Source organism: Bombina bombina, chromosome 7 (assembly GCF_027579735.1).
Source record: "Bombina bombina isolate aBomBom1 chromosome 7, aBomBom1.pri, whole genome shotgun sequence".
NCBI lineage: Eukaryota > Metazoa > Chordata > Amphibia > Anura > Bombinatoridae > Bombina > Bombina bombina.
In genome coordinates, this window is record NC_069505.1 from 600,304,157 (window position 1) to 600,319,859 (window position 15,703).

The 15,703-nt window shown below is 42.6% G+C and overlaps 1 protein-coding gene and 1 non-coding gene across 3 annotated transcripts in view; both read right to left on the reverse strand.

Moving 5' to 3' along the window:
• Window positions 1–15,703, reverse strand: part of LOC128667207 (zinc finger protein 517) — a 64,491-nt gene that overhangs the window by 34,103 nt on the left and 14,685 nt on the right. For both annotated transcript variants that reach the window (XM_053722143.1, XM_053722142.1), the window contains exons 3-4: window positions 15,279–15,405; window positions 13,256–13,366 (exon numbers count right to left, since the gene is read on the reverse strand). In XM_053722143.1, coding sequence (XP_053578118.1) covers window positions 13,256–13,366; window positions 15,279–15,405 — 238 coding nt within the window. The remainder of the gene's footprint in view (window positions 1–13,255; window positions 13,367–15,278; window positions 15,406–15,703) is intronic.
• Window positions 9,579–9,698, reverse strand: LOC128637104 (U5 spliceosomal RNA). Its single transcript, XR_008398970.1, has one exon. It is a non-coding gene; the product is annotated as a U5 spliceosomal RNA (small nuclear RNA).

The following is a 15,703-nucleotide window of genomic DNA, read 5'->3' on the forward strand; positions in this document are numbered from 1 at the left end:
TCTCTCAGGGTTTTTGAAAATTCCAACTTCTCAGGGGAGAATACCGTCTTGAAAATCATTCTCTGGCTCATTATTTCCTTGTCCACCTTAGTCAATGCCTGTTCCTGGGTCATGGATAATGAATCAGTCCATATTTGCCCCAACTGCGCAGAGCCATAGCCACGCTCCTCAAATTTACTCTGCATGGCCACCAATTGTTGTTCCTTGTTTCGCTCATCCGTGTTGTTCCGCACCACTCGCTTAAATTGCGACTTGGGCAAGGCCTTCTTTAAACTTGGAGGGTGGCAACTTGTAACATCCAGTAACGAGTTTCTGTCCGTTTCTTTCTGGAACAAGGTTGTACATAATTGCATGCCATCTTTGTAGATTCTAAGATCCAGAAAATCAATGCTTACAGTACTACAAGTCATCTTGAAGCGCACCTGAGGGTTAACACTATTCAGAACTGTAAACCAGGCTCCAAGTTCTTCCGTGGTGCCCCCCCATATGACTAGCAAATAGTCTATATATCTCCTGTAGGGTTTCACTCTAGTATCCCTGAAGGCATCGGTTTCTTCCGTTTCAAACTGTGCCATAAAAAGATTTGCGTAGGATGGGGATACATTCGACCCCATCGCAGTTCCTGATATTTGTAAGAAGAAATTCTTTTCAAACTTGAAATAGTTATGTGACAGACCCTTCGGTCAGGACTGAAAGCGTTAACTTTATTTTCTAAATACAAGTTTGCTGGCATCAGCTATAATTAAGTTAGTGATAAGCATTCCATTGTTTAATCACTCTCAGAGAGCAGACGCCTAAGTGATAAGGAAAGCCAAGAGTGTCTTGTGTTTAAAGTGTTAAGTAATGTAATTCTATTCTATCATGTCAAAGGGCATCTTCCCCTTTTATCTAATGTACAACAGTCTTTCAACCCCCCATCTGGGGTCAAACCTGTATAAATACTAGGCATCTAGCCTTTAATAAATGACATTCTGTTTTAAACCTGAAAACTGGCTGGGTTGTGAATTGCTGATTCCCTATGCAGGACATTGTTCATCTGGTGTTAACCCTTGGTATCCTGTTGGTACCGTAACAATTGGTGGCAAGCGACGGAATGAACCTTATCGCCCAGAAGAGCAACTACACAAGCCAGTAAGCCAGTAACCTCAGGAAGAGGGGGATTATTACAATACTGACTAAGATGGAAAGAGTACCAGGGACAGAAGGAACCAATGGGCCCAGCATAACAGACAGAACCCCTGAAGAAGCAAGCTTTGATCGGGCGGTTAAAATAAGACTGGCACATTATGGCCCCAACCCATCTGCGGAAATTATCGACCGGGTCATGGCAGCTGTGGAGGCCAACCTACTTCGCCAAAGCGGCGCTGCAGCAGCCCAAGTCACAGCAACCCGAGTGGAAAAGGGAAAAGTAAATTTTGCAGCTTTTAAAAACTTCCTGGAAACAGAAGGAGAGATTGATGGGTACCTTGCGGATTTTGAGAGGCAATGTGCACTACACAAGGTACCCGCAGAGGACTGGGTCACGATATTATCCGGAAAATTATCCGGCCGGGCCAGTGAGGCTTTTCGGGCCATTCCAGATGAGGAAGTCGGGGATTATAATACTGTAAAAGAGGCTCTGCTCTCCAGGTATGCGGTTACACCGGAGGCATACCGGAGGCGGTTCAGAGACACTGTTAAAGTAGCTGGAGATTCCTACCTTGAGTGGGCATGTAGGGTGCACCGCACAGCAGCTCACTGGATAGCGGGGTGCCAAGCCGTATCTGGGGAAGAGGTGCTGCAGCTATTCCTGTTGGAACATTGCTTCGACAAGTTACCCGCAGGAGTTCGAGAGTGGGTTCGGGACCGTAAACCCTCCACCCTGCATGAAGCGGCTCGCTTGGCAGATGAGTATACGGATGCCCGCAAACTGGACACTGCTAGAGTGGAGTACAGACCCCCAGTCACCCCAGCAGCTGCCAGTTACCAACCCCCTGGCGCACCGCTATACCACACGGCCTCCGGCCACGAACTACCCTCAGAGAGCCCGGTTCAATTCACGGGGCTACTCACAACCTATTCGGTGCTTTGGATGTAAGCAACTAGGGCACAAAAGACCAGAGTGTCCCCTAAACGCAGCGAACCAAGCACAGTCCTGGAGAAGACCCGCCGGCGGAATCCCACGTAATCCTCAGCCTGCGGCCCGCTACGTAGAGGCGCAAGAATGCTGGGGCAGCCTACATGAAGCAGACCCCGTGCAAGCTGCCCACCAGAATAACCGGCAACTGGTTAAAGTGAATGGGAAGGAGGTCAGTGGTCTACGGGATACTGGTGCTACCATGACCTTGCTTCGAAAGAACTTGGTGTCTGAGAAACAGCACACTGGAGACACTGTGGCTGTGAGGGTAGCAGGGGGCACTGTGTTCCGCCTACCTGTTGCCAGGGTACATTTGGATTGGGGAGTGGGCGCTAGACCTGTGAATGTGGGGGGTCAAGAAGGACTTACCTGCTGATGTTCTCCTTGGAAATAACTTGGCCCCCCTTGTTTCTGCCTACGCTCCTATGGGTCCCGCTGATGTTAACCCTGTGACTACCCGTGCCCAGATTTGTGCAGCAGAGACTGACCCACCTGCTGCTAAGCCCCAGGACGCTGAGCTCAGTAAATCTCTATCCGCTATTGATACGTGGAAGTCCCGTTACAATGCGCTGATGAAGGAGAAGAGTCACGTAGAGGATGAAATGGTCACGTTAAATAATCATGTAACAGTGCTAGCAGGAGAGAAGAGGAGTGCAGAGGAAAAAGCACGTTTAGAACGTGAATCTCTGCTAGACAAGCTGCACCGACAGACTGCAGAAAACACCAGCTTGAGAGTGGAACATGAAACATTAAAGACAAACTTAGTGACACTGGAGGAGAAGCTGACGCTGGCTCATAGTGAGGTGCAGCAATTCAAGGGCACCCTATGTCAGTATGAAGGGATTGTGGATACCTATAAAGAGCAGGTACAGAAAACTCGTAAAGAAGCTGATGGGATTTTGAAGGACTGTTTAGCCCTAGTCTGGGCACTGAGGAAGTTGAACCCTTGTTTGTATGGACAGGAATTCTCTCTCATAACGGGAATACAGATGGATTGTCCTGGCAAACTGACATGCCTACCACCTCCTAGTCCGGTCATCCCCAGGTTGACCCGCCAAAGGGTCAAGCCGGGTCTGCCGGAGTGTTCCACAAGGGGGGAGCTATGTGACAGACCCTTCGGTCAGGACTGAAAGCGTTAACTTTATTTTCTAAATACAAGTTTGCTGGCATCAGCTATAATTAAGTTAGTGATAAGCATTCCATTGTTTAATCACTCTCAGAGAGCAGACGCCTAAGTGATAAGGAAAGCCAAGAGTGTCTTGTGTTTAAAGTGTTAAGTAATGTAATTCTATTCTATCATGTCAAAGGGCATCTTCCCCTTTTATCTAATGTACAACAGTCTTTCAACCCCCCATCTGGGGTCAAACCTGTATAAATACTAGGCATCTAGCCTTTAATAAATGACATTCTGTTTTAAACCTGAAAACTGGCTGGGTTGTGAATTGCTGATTCCCTATGCAGGACATTGTTCATCTGGTGTTAACCCTTGGTATCCTGTTGGTACCGTAACAAGTTACATCTTCAGCACAAATCCAACAATTCCATGACGGCGTCGACAGGAGGACCCACATATGGGTAATTATATGTCGCTAAGGGTTGCAATAAAGACCCCCGTGCTGACACAATCGGGGGGGGGGGCTGTAGGATTCTTATGCACCTTGGGTAGGGTATAGATGACAGGTACTATGGGATGATCCACTAACAGATATTCTTTCAAAGATTTAGTGATAATTTCCTGTTGATGGAGACGTCAGATACATATCAATCTTCGTCTTGAATGATTTGGTAGGGTCCCTGGTAAATGTCAGTAGGTGTTTTTATCACAGAGTTGTGTTAGAATCTCCTGCCTGTAATCACAGTAGTCTTGAAGACCCAAGGCTCTTACGGATGACCAAACCATTTTTCTCTTGTAGATTTTTTTAGTGCCTGTCGTCAGATATCTTCTGAGACTCAAGGAGCACTTTGGTATTTCTAAGGATGACACTATGGGCTTTCGAAAGAAAGGGAAATTTGACCCAAAGAACAGTAACACTAGTATCACTACATTCTCAAGAATGGCAAGAAATTATATGGTTGAAGATCTTTGCACCAAAAAAGAGCTGATTTGCAACAATTTGAGTAAAGGGGAGCGACAGGCACTAAAAAAATCTACAGAAGAATAAGGATTTAGTCATCCGTGAGGCGGATAAAGGTGGAGCCTTGGTTCTTCAAGACTGCTGAGATTACAGGCAGGAGATTCTAACACAACTCTCTGATGAAAACACCTACTGACATTTACCAGGGGACCCTACCAAATCATCAAGATGAAGATTGATATGTATCGGACGTGTCTCCATACCTTTCATGTAATTGGAGATTTTTCTTCTTTTGCTGTGACAAGCCGGATTTACTTTACTGATGAAGTAATTTATTACTTAATTTGTTATCACTGGGTTTACACACTGTTTATGGAGTCTTCATTTTACTCCCAGCTATATTGATATCCTCCCTGGAACATTATCGTCTAATACCAGAGAGAGACACTCCTAACAAGCTGACCATATGCAATTTAAGGAAGAAATTAATTTCCTGCAGAGACCAGCGCCATCAGTTTTCCACTTTTTCTATTGTTTATCACAGTCCCTGGGGAGAAACTGAAAGAAGGCAGCGGTCAAATTAAAAGGAGAGTATTGTTTCTCAGTCCATTGTGACAGATATTTGTTTATTGTCATCCGACAATTTCTGTACACATATTTTTTGATATTGTACCAGAGGAGGGGACAGGGCCAAACGCCTACTACAAAGAGAATCCCACTGGATTTTCAACTTGGATACTATGTATCCAAAGGGACTCAATGTCCATTTGGATTACCAATGCTTTTGGTAGTGGGCATTGTGGCTGTTGGAGTGTGTATGGCCACTAGCAGAATAGTGAGTGAACGCTGGTGAGCATATTACTAGCCATTATAGTCAAGGATTACTTGGTTATGGGGATAATGCTTTGCGTATGTGGGCAATCAAAGACTTAGTCTGCTCGTTAGCAATTTAGGTTTAAACTTTTCTTCATAGAAGTAGCATTTTCTATATGAATGTTAGAGCTACTAGTAGGACAAGAGGTGGGAGCAGTGTGATTGTTTTCATTAGAACTAGGTATATCAAACAATCAAATGACTGAGTGTGAGGTAGTATACATTTGCCCCTAGGAGTAAATATGGCTTAGATACACAAATTAGAAGATATCTGACTCATCATGCTGGGTATATACGTGTGTTACAGCAGGCCTGGTGTGTATGTTTTTATGCTGCTTCTTTTAGGTGTCAGGAGGGCATTGATAGTAGGCAATGTTTAGATTGCTTAATATGATGATCACATAACCCTGGTAATGTATGTTTTATCGATGAATATGTCACTGTATTCATTTTCAGTGTAGTCCTGGACGGCTCTTCGTATGGCCGTTCGCGCATGCGCAGTTGCGTGACACAGACGCTGTGGAGTCCGACAACGTCATTACACGGTGGAGGGTCTGGGTGTTAAATGGTGAGCTGTTTTGTGTATATTTTAATTGGTCTGAGGACGGGGGAGACCCCAAAAACGTTTACCGTTGATTAAATGGTTTATTGCAAACGGCGAGTGCCTTCCTTGATGTGAAATGTATGTATTGTATTGAAGTGCACCCTGGAGGTTGGGAAGATTGTGAGTGCTGGATCCTGAGATATATAGAGAGATATAGATAAATATATCCACACATTTTTCGTAGTATTTTTTAAATTTATATTTTAGTATCAGCACAAGTGTTTGCACTTGCTCTCTCCGGCCCCTTAAATTTTCTGTACTGCATCGAGCGGTCCTACCATCTCTATATATCCAAATGTTATTGTTATGCACGTTCTGGAGTGATTTGCACTGCGCATGCGCTATAATTACAGAGGATCACGAGATGCAATGTTTACTTGGTGAATTGGTTGCTGTCAGCCAGTTAAAAGAAAATATAAAAACACTAAATAATTATAGTCTCGCTAAGTTTTTACACTACACTATCATGCCGGTGTCAGTATAGAGGATCACATGACCGACATGTATTGCGCAACAACATGCATGTGCACTACCGCTGGCCACGATGATTGGTTAAAAGGGTAAATCAGCACTTTAATAAAATAAAAAAAGGATTACAGACAAAGGCCGTCTAGGAGATTTGACTGACAGCGATGATACCTAGGGATATGTGGCTGCTTGCTAATACTGTATAAGAGTTAAAAAAAACACTAATTTTATTTATTACATATTATCATTTTGAATAAAGTCAACAATCAGACTTCACCATCACTTTAAACCACAGACATTTTATAATGGGATTTTTTTTTCAGCAAGCCCAGCAGATTCAGAATATAAATTCTATTTATATATTTCATGGGAAAATGTGTATATAATAAATATATATATATTTATTTATTTTTAATTTGTTTAAGGGATATGAAACCCACATTTTTTGTTGTTTTAAGATTCAGATAGAGCATATTGTACTTTTATGATCAATTGTGCTTTGTTCTTTTGGGATCCTTTGCTGAAGAAGCAGCAATGTACTACAGGAAGCTAGCTGAACACGTCAAGTAAGTCACTGACAAGAGGCCTACAGCCTCAGCAGCTCATTTCTGCTCCTGAACATACCTAGGTATTCTTTTCAAGAAAGGATACCAAAAGAACAAAGGAAATTAGATAACAGAAGTAAATTGGAAAGTTGAATAAAATTACATACTCTATCTGAATCATGAAATAAAATAAAAAATTAAAATTATGCTTACCTGATAATTTTCTTTTCTTCTGACGGGGAGAGACCACAGGCCACCAGCAGGAGGCAGACACCCCAGCCAAAGGCTTAAATACCTCCCCCACTTCCCTCATCCCCCAGTCATTCTGGCAAGGGAACAAGGAACAGTAGGAGAAATATCAGGGTGAAAATGGTGCCAGAAGAAAACAAAATGAAGAAACGGCCCCCCAATATAGAAAACGAGGGCAGGGAGCTGTGGACTCTCCCCGTCAGAAGAACAGAAAATTATCAGGTAAGCATAATTTAAGTTTCTCTTCTTAAACAGGGAGAGTGCACAGCTGCATTCATTACTTTTGGGAAAGCAATACCCAAGCTATATAGAGGACACTGAATGCAAAAAAGGGCGGGTAGACAAGGCAGCCCATTCGGAGGGCACCACAGCCTGAAATTACCCAAACACCAGACAAAAAAAATAAATAAATAAAAAACTGCTTCACCGGAAAAAGAAGGCTAAAAAACTGAAAGGACCAAGTAACTGCCCATCAGTGAAAACCAGTAAGGCCCAACTTAGAGGCCACTCAGAATCCTAGATTCCACCGAGCACAAAGCCCCCGAGGAGACAAGTCCCGCAGGGAAGAAGAAAAAAAAAAGAAGAAAGAAAGAAAGAAAGAAGGCCCAACAAGAGATCCAAAGATCAACAACTAGGGTAAAAAGAAACCCAAAAGAACTACCCCCATCTGAATGGAAGTCTAAGGGACCATGTAACGTCCGAATCATGGACACCTAGAGTGACAAGGTAGATAGATCCCATCCCTCACACTGAGCGCAATCCGCACTCATTAAAAAGTGACCAAGGGATAAAAAACCACCCCTGAGAACCGCCCCCCCCCCCCCCAACAACAACAAAAATTTTTAAAAAAAATGCACCATACCAGCCACTAACACTAGCCAACTAGACTAGGAACTGCACCAGGACTCCCACAGAGGGAACATACCAAAGAAGTGCAGAAACCAACTGCCTCCCAAGCGAGAACAGGAAAGGCGAAGAGCATCCAAAACCAGCAGAGAAAAGCTCCCTGCTGAGGATGGAAACACTGTGAAACTTCCCACCTAATGAGAGATCACAAGATCTAGGTAAGATACGTGGTCAAGGCTCCCCTGAGCAGACAGACCACCGACCCCCTCTTCGGGGAAACGGACCCAGCACTAAGTCGACTGGCTATGTCCGAAGGCAGGGATAAACAATCCCCCGGACCACCCCGATCTTCAGTAAGGAAAAATAAAAGGGGGAGAGGAACTAAACGGTACCAATGAGTAGACTAAACTAAGACAGGACATAGGGCAAGCTCGGGTTCCAGAACCCAGACCCAGTTCCTTTCCCTACAAGAAGGGACACTCCTCGGCAAAAGGGAGACTACACTGAAAAGACAGTGACGGCACAATACCAGGATGCAACCCTTCATGTCATCCTGCACGCAAGACAGGAGAACCCCACCGAACAGAGGAAGACCTCCGGGGCAGCAGGCGGATACTGCGATATGCTCCAATTCCCCTAAGGCAGCAGACAGACTGCAGAGTCAACACCGACTGTAGAGGAGCCATCAGGTTGCAACAGCCGGCCCAGAAGAAAAACAAATAGCCATCGAGCACACATTTAAAGTGCAAGAACCATAACAGATTGCAACCGCAATCTCCCGCTTTCTAGGCAGCTAAACCAACCATCAAGCTATTGCCAAATCTCCAATAGAGAAAGACAAAACACCTGAAGGAGTAAGCGGATGTCTCAGAAACGTGAGGACTGAATCACCCAGGATCCCACTTAAGAGATCCGGTCAGATGTCCCGGATAAGAACAAGTCCAGAAAACCGGACACCCGGAAACCGGATCCAGCCAACAGCTAGAAACCCCTGAGGAACCATAGGGATACTTCATACAGAGAAACCTGAACCCTAGGAGATGCAAAGACAGCCACATCCAAAAGTCCTTGGACACTGGACATTCACTAAGCATCCCAGAGACAGAGAGCATAACTCCTAAAGACTAGAGGGGCAACACCCCCCAGTCATCTGCAACAGAGTCTACAATATATTCTCCAAACAATCCTTCAGGATCATCCCGGCAACCCCTACAGTTCAAGGATTAAATGATGAACGAGCATCACCATCCCAGAAGCAACAGCTCAAACCGAGACATCGTAAGAAAGGGCAGCACCAGGAAAAAATGGAGACAAACACATTCTCTAGAACCCCCAAAAACATGGGAGCAGACGAGAAACAGAAGGAGGGAGAGAAAGGCCGTAAATGCCCGAACCTCAATAATAGATGACCCAACCAGCCCCAGAAGGGGAAAGGAAGCCTTAGTCACCTCGTCCAACTAAGGAAGAGGTACCGACGTCAAAGCCTCAAAAAAGGGAGACAAAGAAAGATACCATAGAGGAGATAAAAAAACGCCCCCATCTGGTACCCCAGATGTCTAAGGAGTCATCTAAACCCCCAGTCCAAATGGGAACTCTAGCTCCGAAGTCAAAGAACCTCCAGAACCCCCAGGGTAAACCTTAGTAGGATCTGCTTCCAGAACCTCGCCAACAATCAGGAATAGGACAATGAGGAATGTGTACAAACCTGATGCCCCACCCAAAGAAAAGAAGAAAAAAAAAAAAAAAAAAAAAAGAGAACCAGCCTGACGTCTAGAAACGAAAGGCCTCCTCAACCATATCTTAGCCCTGCATGGATCAGAGTCTTGAAAAAGCTTTAAAAAAAAAACATGGTTGTACCTCTCCACGGAAAGCTTTCAGACAAAGGAAAAAGATTTAATAGAACTGAAGAGACACCAGTGCATAACAAACTCCTCATCCGAGTGAGCAACACAATACCCAACCAGGTCAGCCAGTTACACAGGCACCACATGGATGACATAGACCTTAAGGAACAGAAACCAGCACCCGACCAGGACCAGCCTGCTACATCGGGCCCTCCAGAACTGACCCAGGCCACAGAAAAATCTAAACCCCAGTGGGGAATCGACATAACAATGTACTAACACCTTAACACGCAACTTTCGCGGAAGTGCCCAAGCGACCACAAAATCGCTAGTATCAAATTCCAAAGAAAAAATTTTCCCAACAGGAAAACTATAACAGACATGAGCTTCATAAAAGGAAATAAAATACATCCTGACCGGATCAAAAGAAAAATTAGGGCAGCACCCACAGGTGAACGCCCAAGAAAAATGGGAACACTAATAGGACCAGCCAATCAGAGACCCTATTCTCCCGAAGCTCGGAACTAGAATAAGATACCTAAGAGAAAAAGGTAAGTTGGAGACAACAAGAAGATTAACGTCATCCCCCCATGTCTAACCCAGCTTGCCGTCCGGAACGGAAGACCGAGAACCACTCAACCCATCAGGACTGGGATTCAGCAGCACTGTCAAAACATGACGCAGCAGGACACGAAGGCACGCCTGTCTATAACGAAAAGCAAGACTTACCTCCATCGGGGCAACTGATGACCCCGACGATTGGGCCCCCGAAGCCTCAGAGGACACCGCTTCCCCAGAGGGCTGATCTGACCCAGACAATACAACGCCTGACGAGCCCTGGTTAACAGAACACGGACAGTATCTCATCAACATCCCCCTCCCTGGCAGATGTAAAAGCGCCAACGCCATAGATATGGCCATGCGGAACCCTGCCGTAACCTCTGGAGGAAACAAGCCACCTTCCGGAGAATGGGTAACAGCAGTAAGGACACATGCTTGCATAGCCAAAGAAGGATCTAAGATACGCACCTCATGGAATATGGGGTCCCCAGGGGCGGATGGCTCGGCGGACTCTAAATTCCCTGTTTTGGGAGAAAAGTGCACTCTAAAAGCAGCATACGGAACATAACTGATGGGCATGGATTACCCGGGCCATTTCATACTCTTCGCAAAAAGTAGAATCTGAATAAGACACATCGGTCTCCAAATAATTAGAATCCTCCATAACTTGGATAGAAAATATGGATAGAAAAATAAAAACGGCACCTTACACCACCAATGGCTGGCACTCACCACCTCCTATGACCCAGACAACTACGGAAACAGATCATCTCCGTTGCCACGCGGTCAGGAAGAAGTCCAGACTAGAACGTGACCACGCCTAGTCACAAGGTACACCGTGCAGGCTAGAGAAAAGAGCTCCAAGGCCACAAGGACACGCAGCCTGACAAAAAGGCTGTTATGTTCCGATATAGCCACAAGCCCAAGCGTCACTACACATTAGCAGACAGAATCACATAACAAACATGATTAAGTCCCCCCCTGTTCAATAACCCCCCTCAGGAGATATTAACCCACTATTCCATAAGATAAAGGAGTCCCACTGAGACCCTGACTTCTTCATTTACATTACATTCCCACATCAAATTAAAATGAAATGATCTTACCGGAATCTACGCCGTGGAACAGGAACACGGCCCTTCAAGTGTGACAGATAGTAGCCTCGCTTCTGAAATGGACTTGAGTGAACAATGCAGGCAGCGAAACTCGTCAACGCTGATTGCTAAGGAGCTGTTAATATGAGTTGGGATGGTTTCGCAGAAAGACTCTCCCTGCATCTCCAGACTCTAACCTTCATTCATGCTCTCACTGAGAGACTGATAGAATTACTTAAAACTCCAGTCCCATTTTGAAGAGTACTGCCCTCCATAAGAGACTATCTTTAATCTTCAGACACTTCTCAGCCAACCTCCTGTGACAAAAGGCAAAGAATGACTGGGGGGGATGAGGAAAGTGGGGGAGGTATTTAAGCCTTTGGCTGGGGTGTCTTTGCCTCCTCCTGGTGGCCAGGTTCTGAATTCCCAAAAGTAATTAATGCAGCTGTAGACTAACTGTTTAAGAAGAAAAAATGGGTTTTATATCTCTAAGATTTTAGTAAATAATCTTGAAAAAAGCCTAGTGATCACTTTACTACATTGTTATCATGGGTAGCCAATTATAAAATAGGTGTCCCTACAGGCTTTAGGGGGTTATAATATAAACTAGAGGAGCCCCACATATGTGTAGTACAGAAATTAAACACCTTTTTTTTAGTTTTTCTTTTCAAGGTTAACACAGCGATCACCTATATATACTATACAGAGACAATTCATATATTTATATAAGACGGGGACTTGTCTTGTTTAAAATAAACTCTATTAGGTCATAATCATAAGTTTTTTTTGTTTTTTTTTACTGTGTCTATACAAGTCTCGTTCCCCAGCAAAACCCCACGTGTTGTGGTTTAATTTATTGTTTTATAATGTTTGGGGACTTGTGGCTTTCTGAGACCACTAACATTTGAAAGAGCAGGGAATTATTTCAAATAAGAGGTATTGGAGGTCTGTGGCTAGTAAAGGAGTTAAAGGGATAGTAAGCTAAAAAAATGTCTTCATCGCATTGTACAGGGTTGCTTTGCTTATAATAAAAAAAAATGATCAAATACATTGTGCTGTGCTAGTTTCACTGTTCGCTTGATATTACGGCTCCAAAGTGAGTGGATTTCCAAACCCACCGTGAGGCTAATTTGCATTAGCCAATCATGGTGGGCAACCTGAGTTCTCCCTTTCTCTGCAGTTCCAGGTATAACACAACAGGCCACTCATGCGCTCTAGTATGCTGTAATCTAACGCATGTGCATTCAGCTCAGGAGTTCCCTGTCAGTTTTCAGAAGACCTAGCAAAAGTCTTCAGGTATTGCTGTGCCCATGCTTGAAATCTCCAAAATAGTTGCGCACGCGTTGGTGGGAGTAAATCTATCCTAATTTATTGCAAATGGATAGGCGTTTTAGTCGGACAGCTGTTTCTCATGGGCTGGCAATTTAGACGTCACAGCCATATAAGAAATAATGTTTTAAGCGGTCTTAGATGCTTCGGTTTTGTGAAATAGTTAAGCTCACATTTATTACTCTATCATATAGGAATGTTGTATATGTTAAGAAATTAGTTTTTTATGTTGACTTTTCTAATTCTTTAAGATTGAGGGATCTGAAGAATATCCCCACATCCAGCTACCTTGACTGCCTGTCACTTCCTGGTTCCACCTCCTGTGTGATGTCACCAAGCACATTTGTGATGACATCACCGGCACTCCCATAGCTTTGGCAGTGCAGCTCACTATACCCACCCCTGATCATGGCCTCCAGTAAAGGGGATGGCCGACAACAATATTGGATCAGTGATCCCGTTTCATGATGAGAACAGGTCAACATGGAATCATAAGCAGAGACTTGCATGATGACCCCTATACATTAACCTATATCTGTTTTTTTGGACAAGGCATGGTTAATTCTTGCGCTCGATGTTCCGTATGACGCTGCTATTTTTGCTTGTTCACTGGAAAACAACCTACTCCTTAGGGTTTAGTTTAGTACTCACCTTTTGTGGTTCTTTTAGGATTTGTTTTCTGGGGCTGCTCATGACCTCTGACATATGGTTCTTCTCCTCGTTCAATCATCGCTATGACTGCCGGCTTCATATTAACACAACCTGATATACAGACCAATAAAATGCTCATGTACACGTTTTATATCATATGATGTACGTAGAATAACTTTATTTAAAATGCTGATTAAATCACAAACATGCACCAAGTACCCAGCATTTTAGGTGACTCTTAGATAGCTGTAAAAGATATGGATTGGGGGGGGGAGGTTCTACAAATCCCTCAATCTCAGCTCCCTCAGCAGCTACAAACCTCCTTGACCCCTCATTCGTGGGTCACTCAGTAAAATTTCAATTACAATAGGATTTTAAAATATAGGTAGCAAAAAAAGCTCAAAATTGGGGTGAATAAAGCTTAGCAGCAAATTGTAGTGTTCATAAAACAATTAGCACCACCATCTTGTAACCTAAGTTTCTTTCTCTGCTGAGGCTAATTAGAGAGAAGAATGAAAAGGACACTAGAGTGTTTAAAGGGACAGTCCACTCCAGAATGTTTATGGTTTAAAAATATAGATCATCCCTTTATTACCCGTTCCCCAGTTTTGCATACCAAACACTTATATTAACCCTTTAAGGACTGGGCATTTCAGACAAAAACTTCCCCAAAAGACCAGAGCATTTTTTGCATTTTTGCCATCACTACATTAAAACAGAAAGCCTTTGTTTTTTATTTACCTATCAATACCCAAAGTATTGATCTAGCCCCAATTTTGGTATATTTCATGCCACTATTTCACCACCAAATGCAAAAAAAAAAAAAAAAAAAAATTGTTAACTTTTTCACAAACTTTAGGTTTCCCACTGAAATTATTTACAAATAGCTTGTTCAATTATGGCTTCTCTGGGATCCCCTTTGTTCAGAAATAGCAGACATATATGGCTTTGGCGTTGCTTTTTTGGTAATTAGAAGGCCACTAAATGCCACTACGCACCACACTTGTATTTATGCCCAGAAGTAAAGGGGTTAATAAGGTAGCTTGTAGGGTTAATTTTAGCTTTAGTGTATAGATTACCCTCCCACCTGACACATCCCCTGATCCCTCTCAAACAGCTCTACCTAGGTTTATCTTACAACTAAGAATTACAAGAGAACATGCCCTATCTGAATCATAAAAGTTTAAATTTTGACTAGACTGTCCCTTTAACTAACAAACTGTCTGAGGTATTCCCTTCCAATTTCAACATTAATTGATACGTCCACATATTTCAAGATTGAATTACAAAGAAATGGGACAAAATAAATTAAGTTGCTGGGTTTTTTTTTACTACATATAATAAAACATTTTATATTACAATTGCAAAGTGTTCACAGTCCCTTTTAATACAGTTCTGGTTTGGTCTAATACAACATTAGAAAGTGTGTAAATAAATATTTATTTATAGACAAAGCACAAAGCGTTTTGCGCTATACTCCTGACTCACTGCCTCCTCCCAAATATCTCCTTCCCAAAGAAATAGAAAAGTCTTGAGCGATATTATCAAATGTAGGTAAGGCTCTAAAAGCGCAGTCAAAAACATATATTCAAAAAATAATAAATAGTCTAAAAATATGTTTTAGGAAATAAATAATTGAATCCAAAAATTTGTGATCAACATAAAATGCAGACAGATAGATATAGATTACGGTCTGAGTGTTTCTTAAAACAAGTAATTTAATTTGATCCAATTATTTTAAAAACCATTATAAGCAATTAGTCCATAAGTTATAACTATATAAAACAATCAATTGCTGATGAATTTTATTTAGTTATAACTTATGGACTTATTGCTTATAATGGTTTTTAAAATAATTGGATCAAATTAAATTACTTGTTTTAAAAAACACTCAGACCGTACACTATATATATAGCTGCATTTTGTGTTAATCACACATTTTTGGATTAAATTATTCCCAAAAACATATTTTTAGACTATTTATTTTTTTGAATAAATGTTTTGACAATATTTATTTATTTACCCAGCGATCGGAGCATCTGATAATTATCCATTGTTACATTCCTATAGAGTTCCTTCTCCTTTTCCTTTAGACAATCCCACTCCTCCTTGTAGAAGTAAACGGCAACTTCATCAAACTCAAACCGCTCCTTAAAATGCAAGAAAAATAAATGGAGAATAAATATCTATAATTTTCTTTGTTGCAATTTATATTATTTTAAAACAGTTTTGTTCTGATTAAAAGGATACTGAACCCAAATGCTGTCTTTAATTATTTAGATAGAGCATGCAATTTTAATCAACTTTCTAATTTACTCCTATTATCAAATTTTCTTCGTTCTCTTGCTATCTTTATTTGAAAAAAGCAGTAATGTAAGCTTAGGAGAAGACCCATTTTTGGTTCAGTACCTGCGTAGCGCCTGCTGATTAGTGGCTAAATGTAGCCAG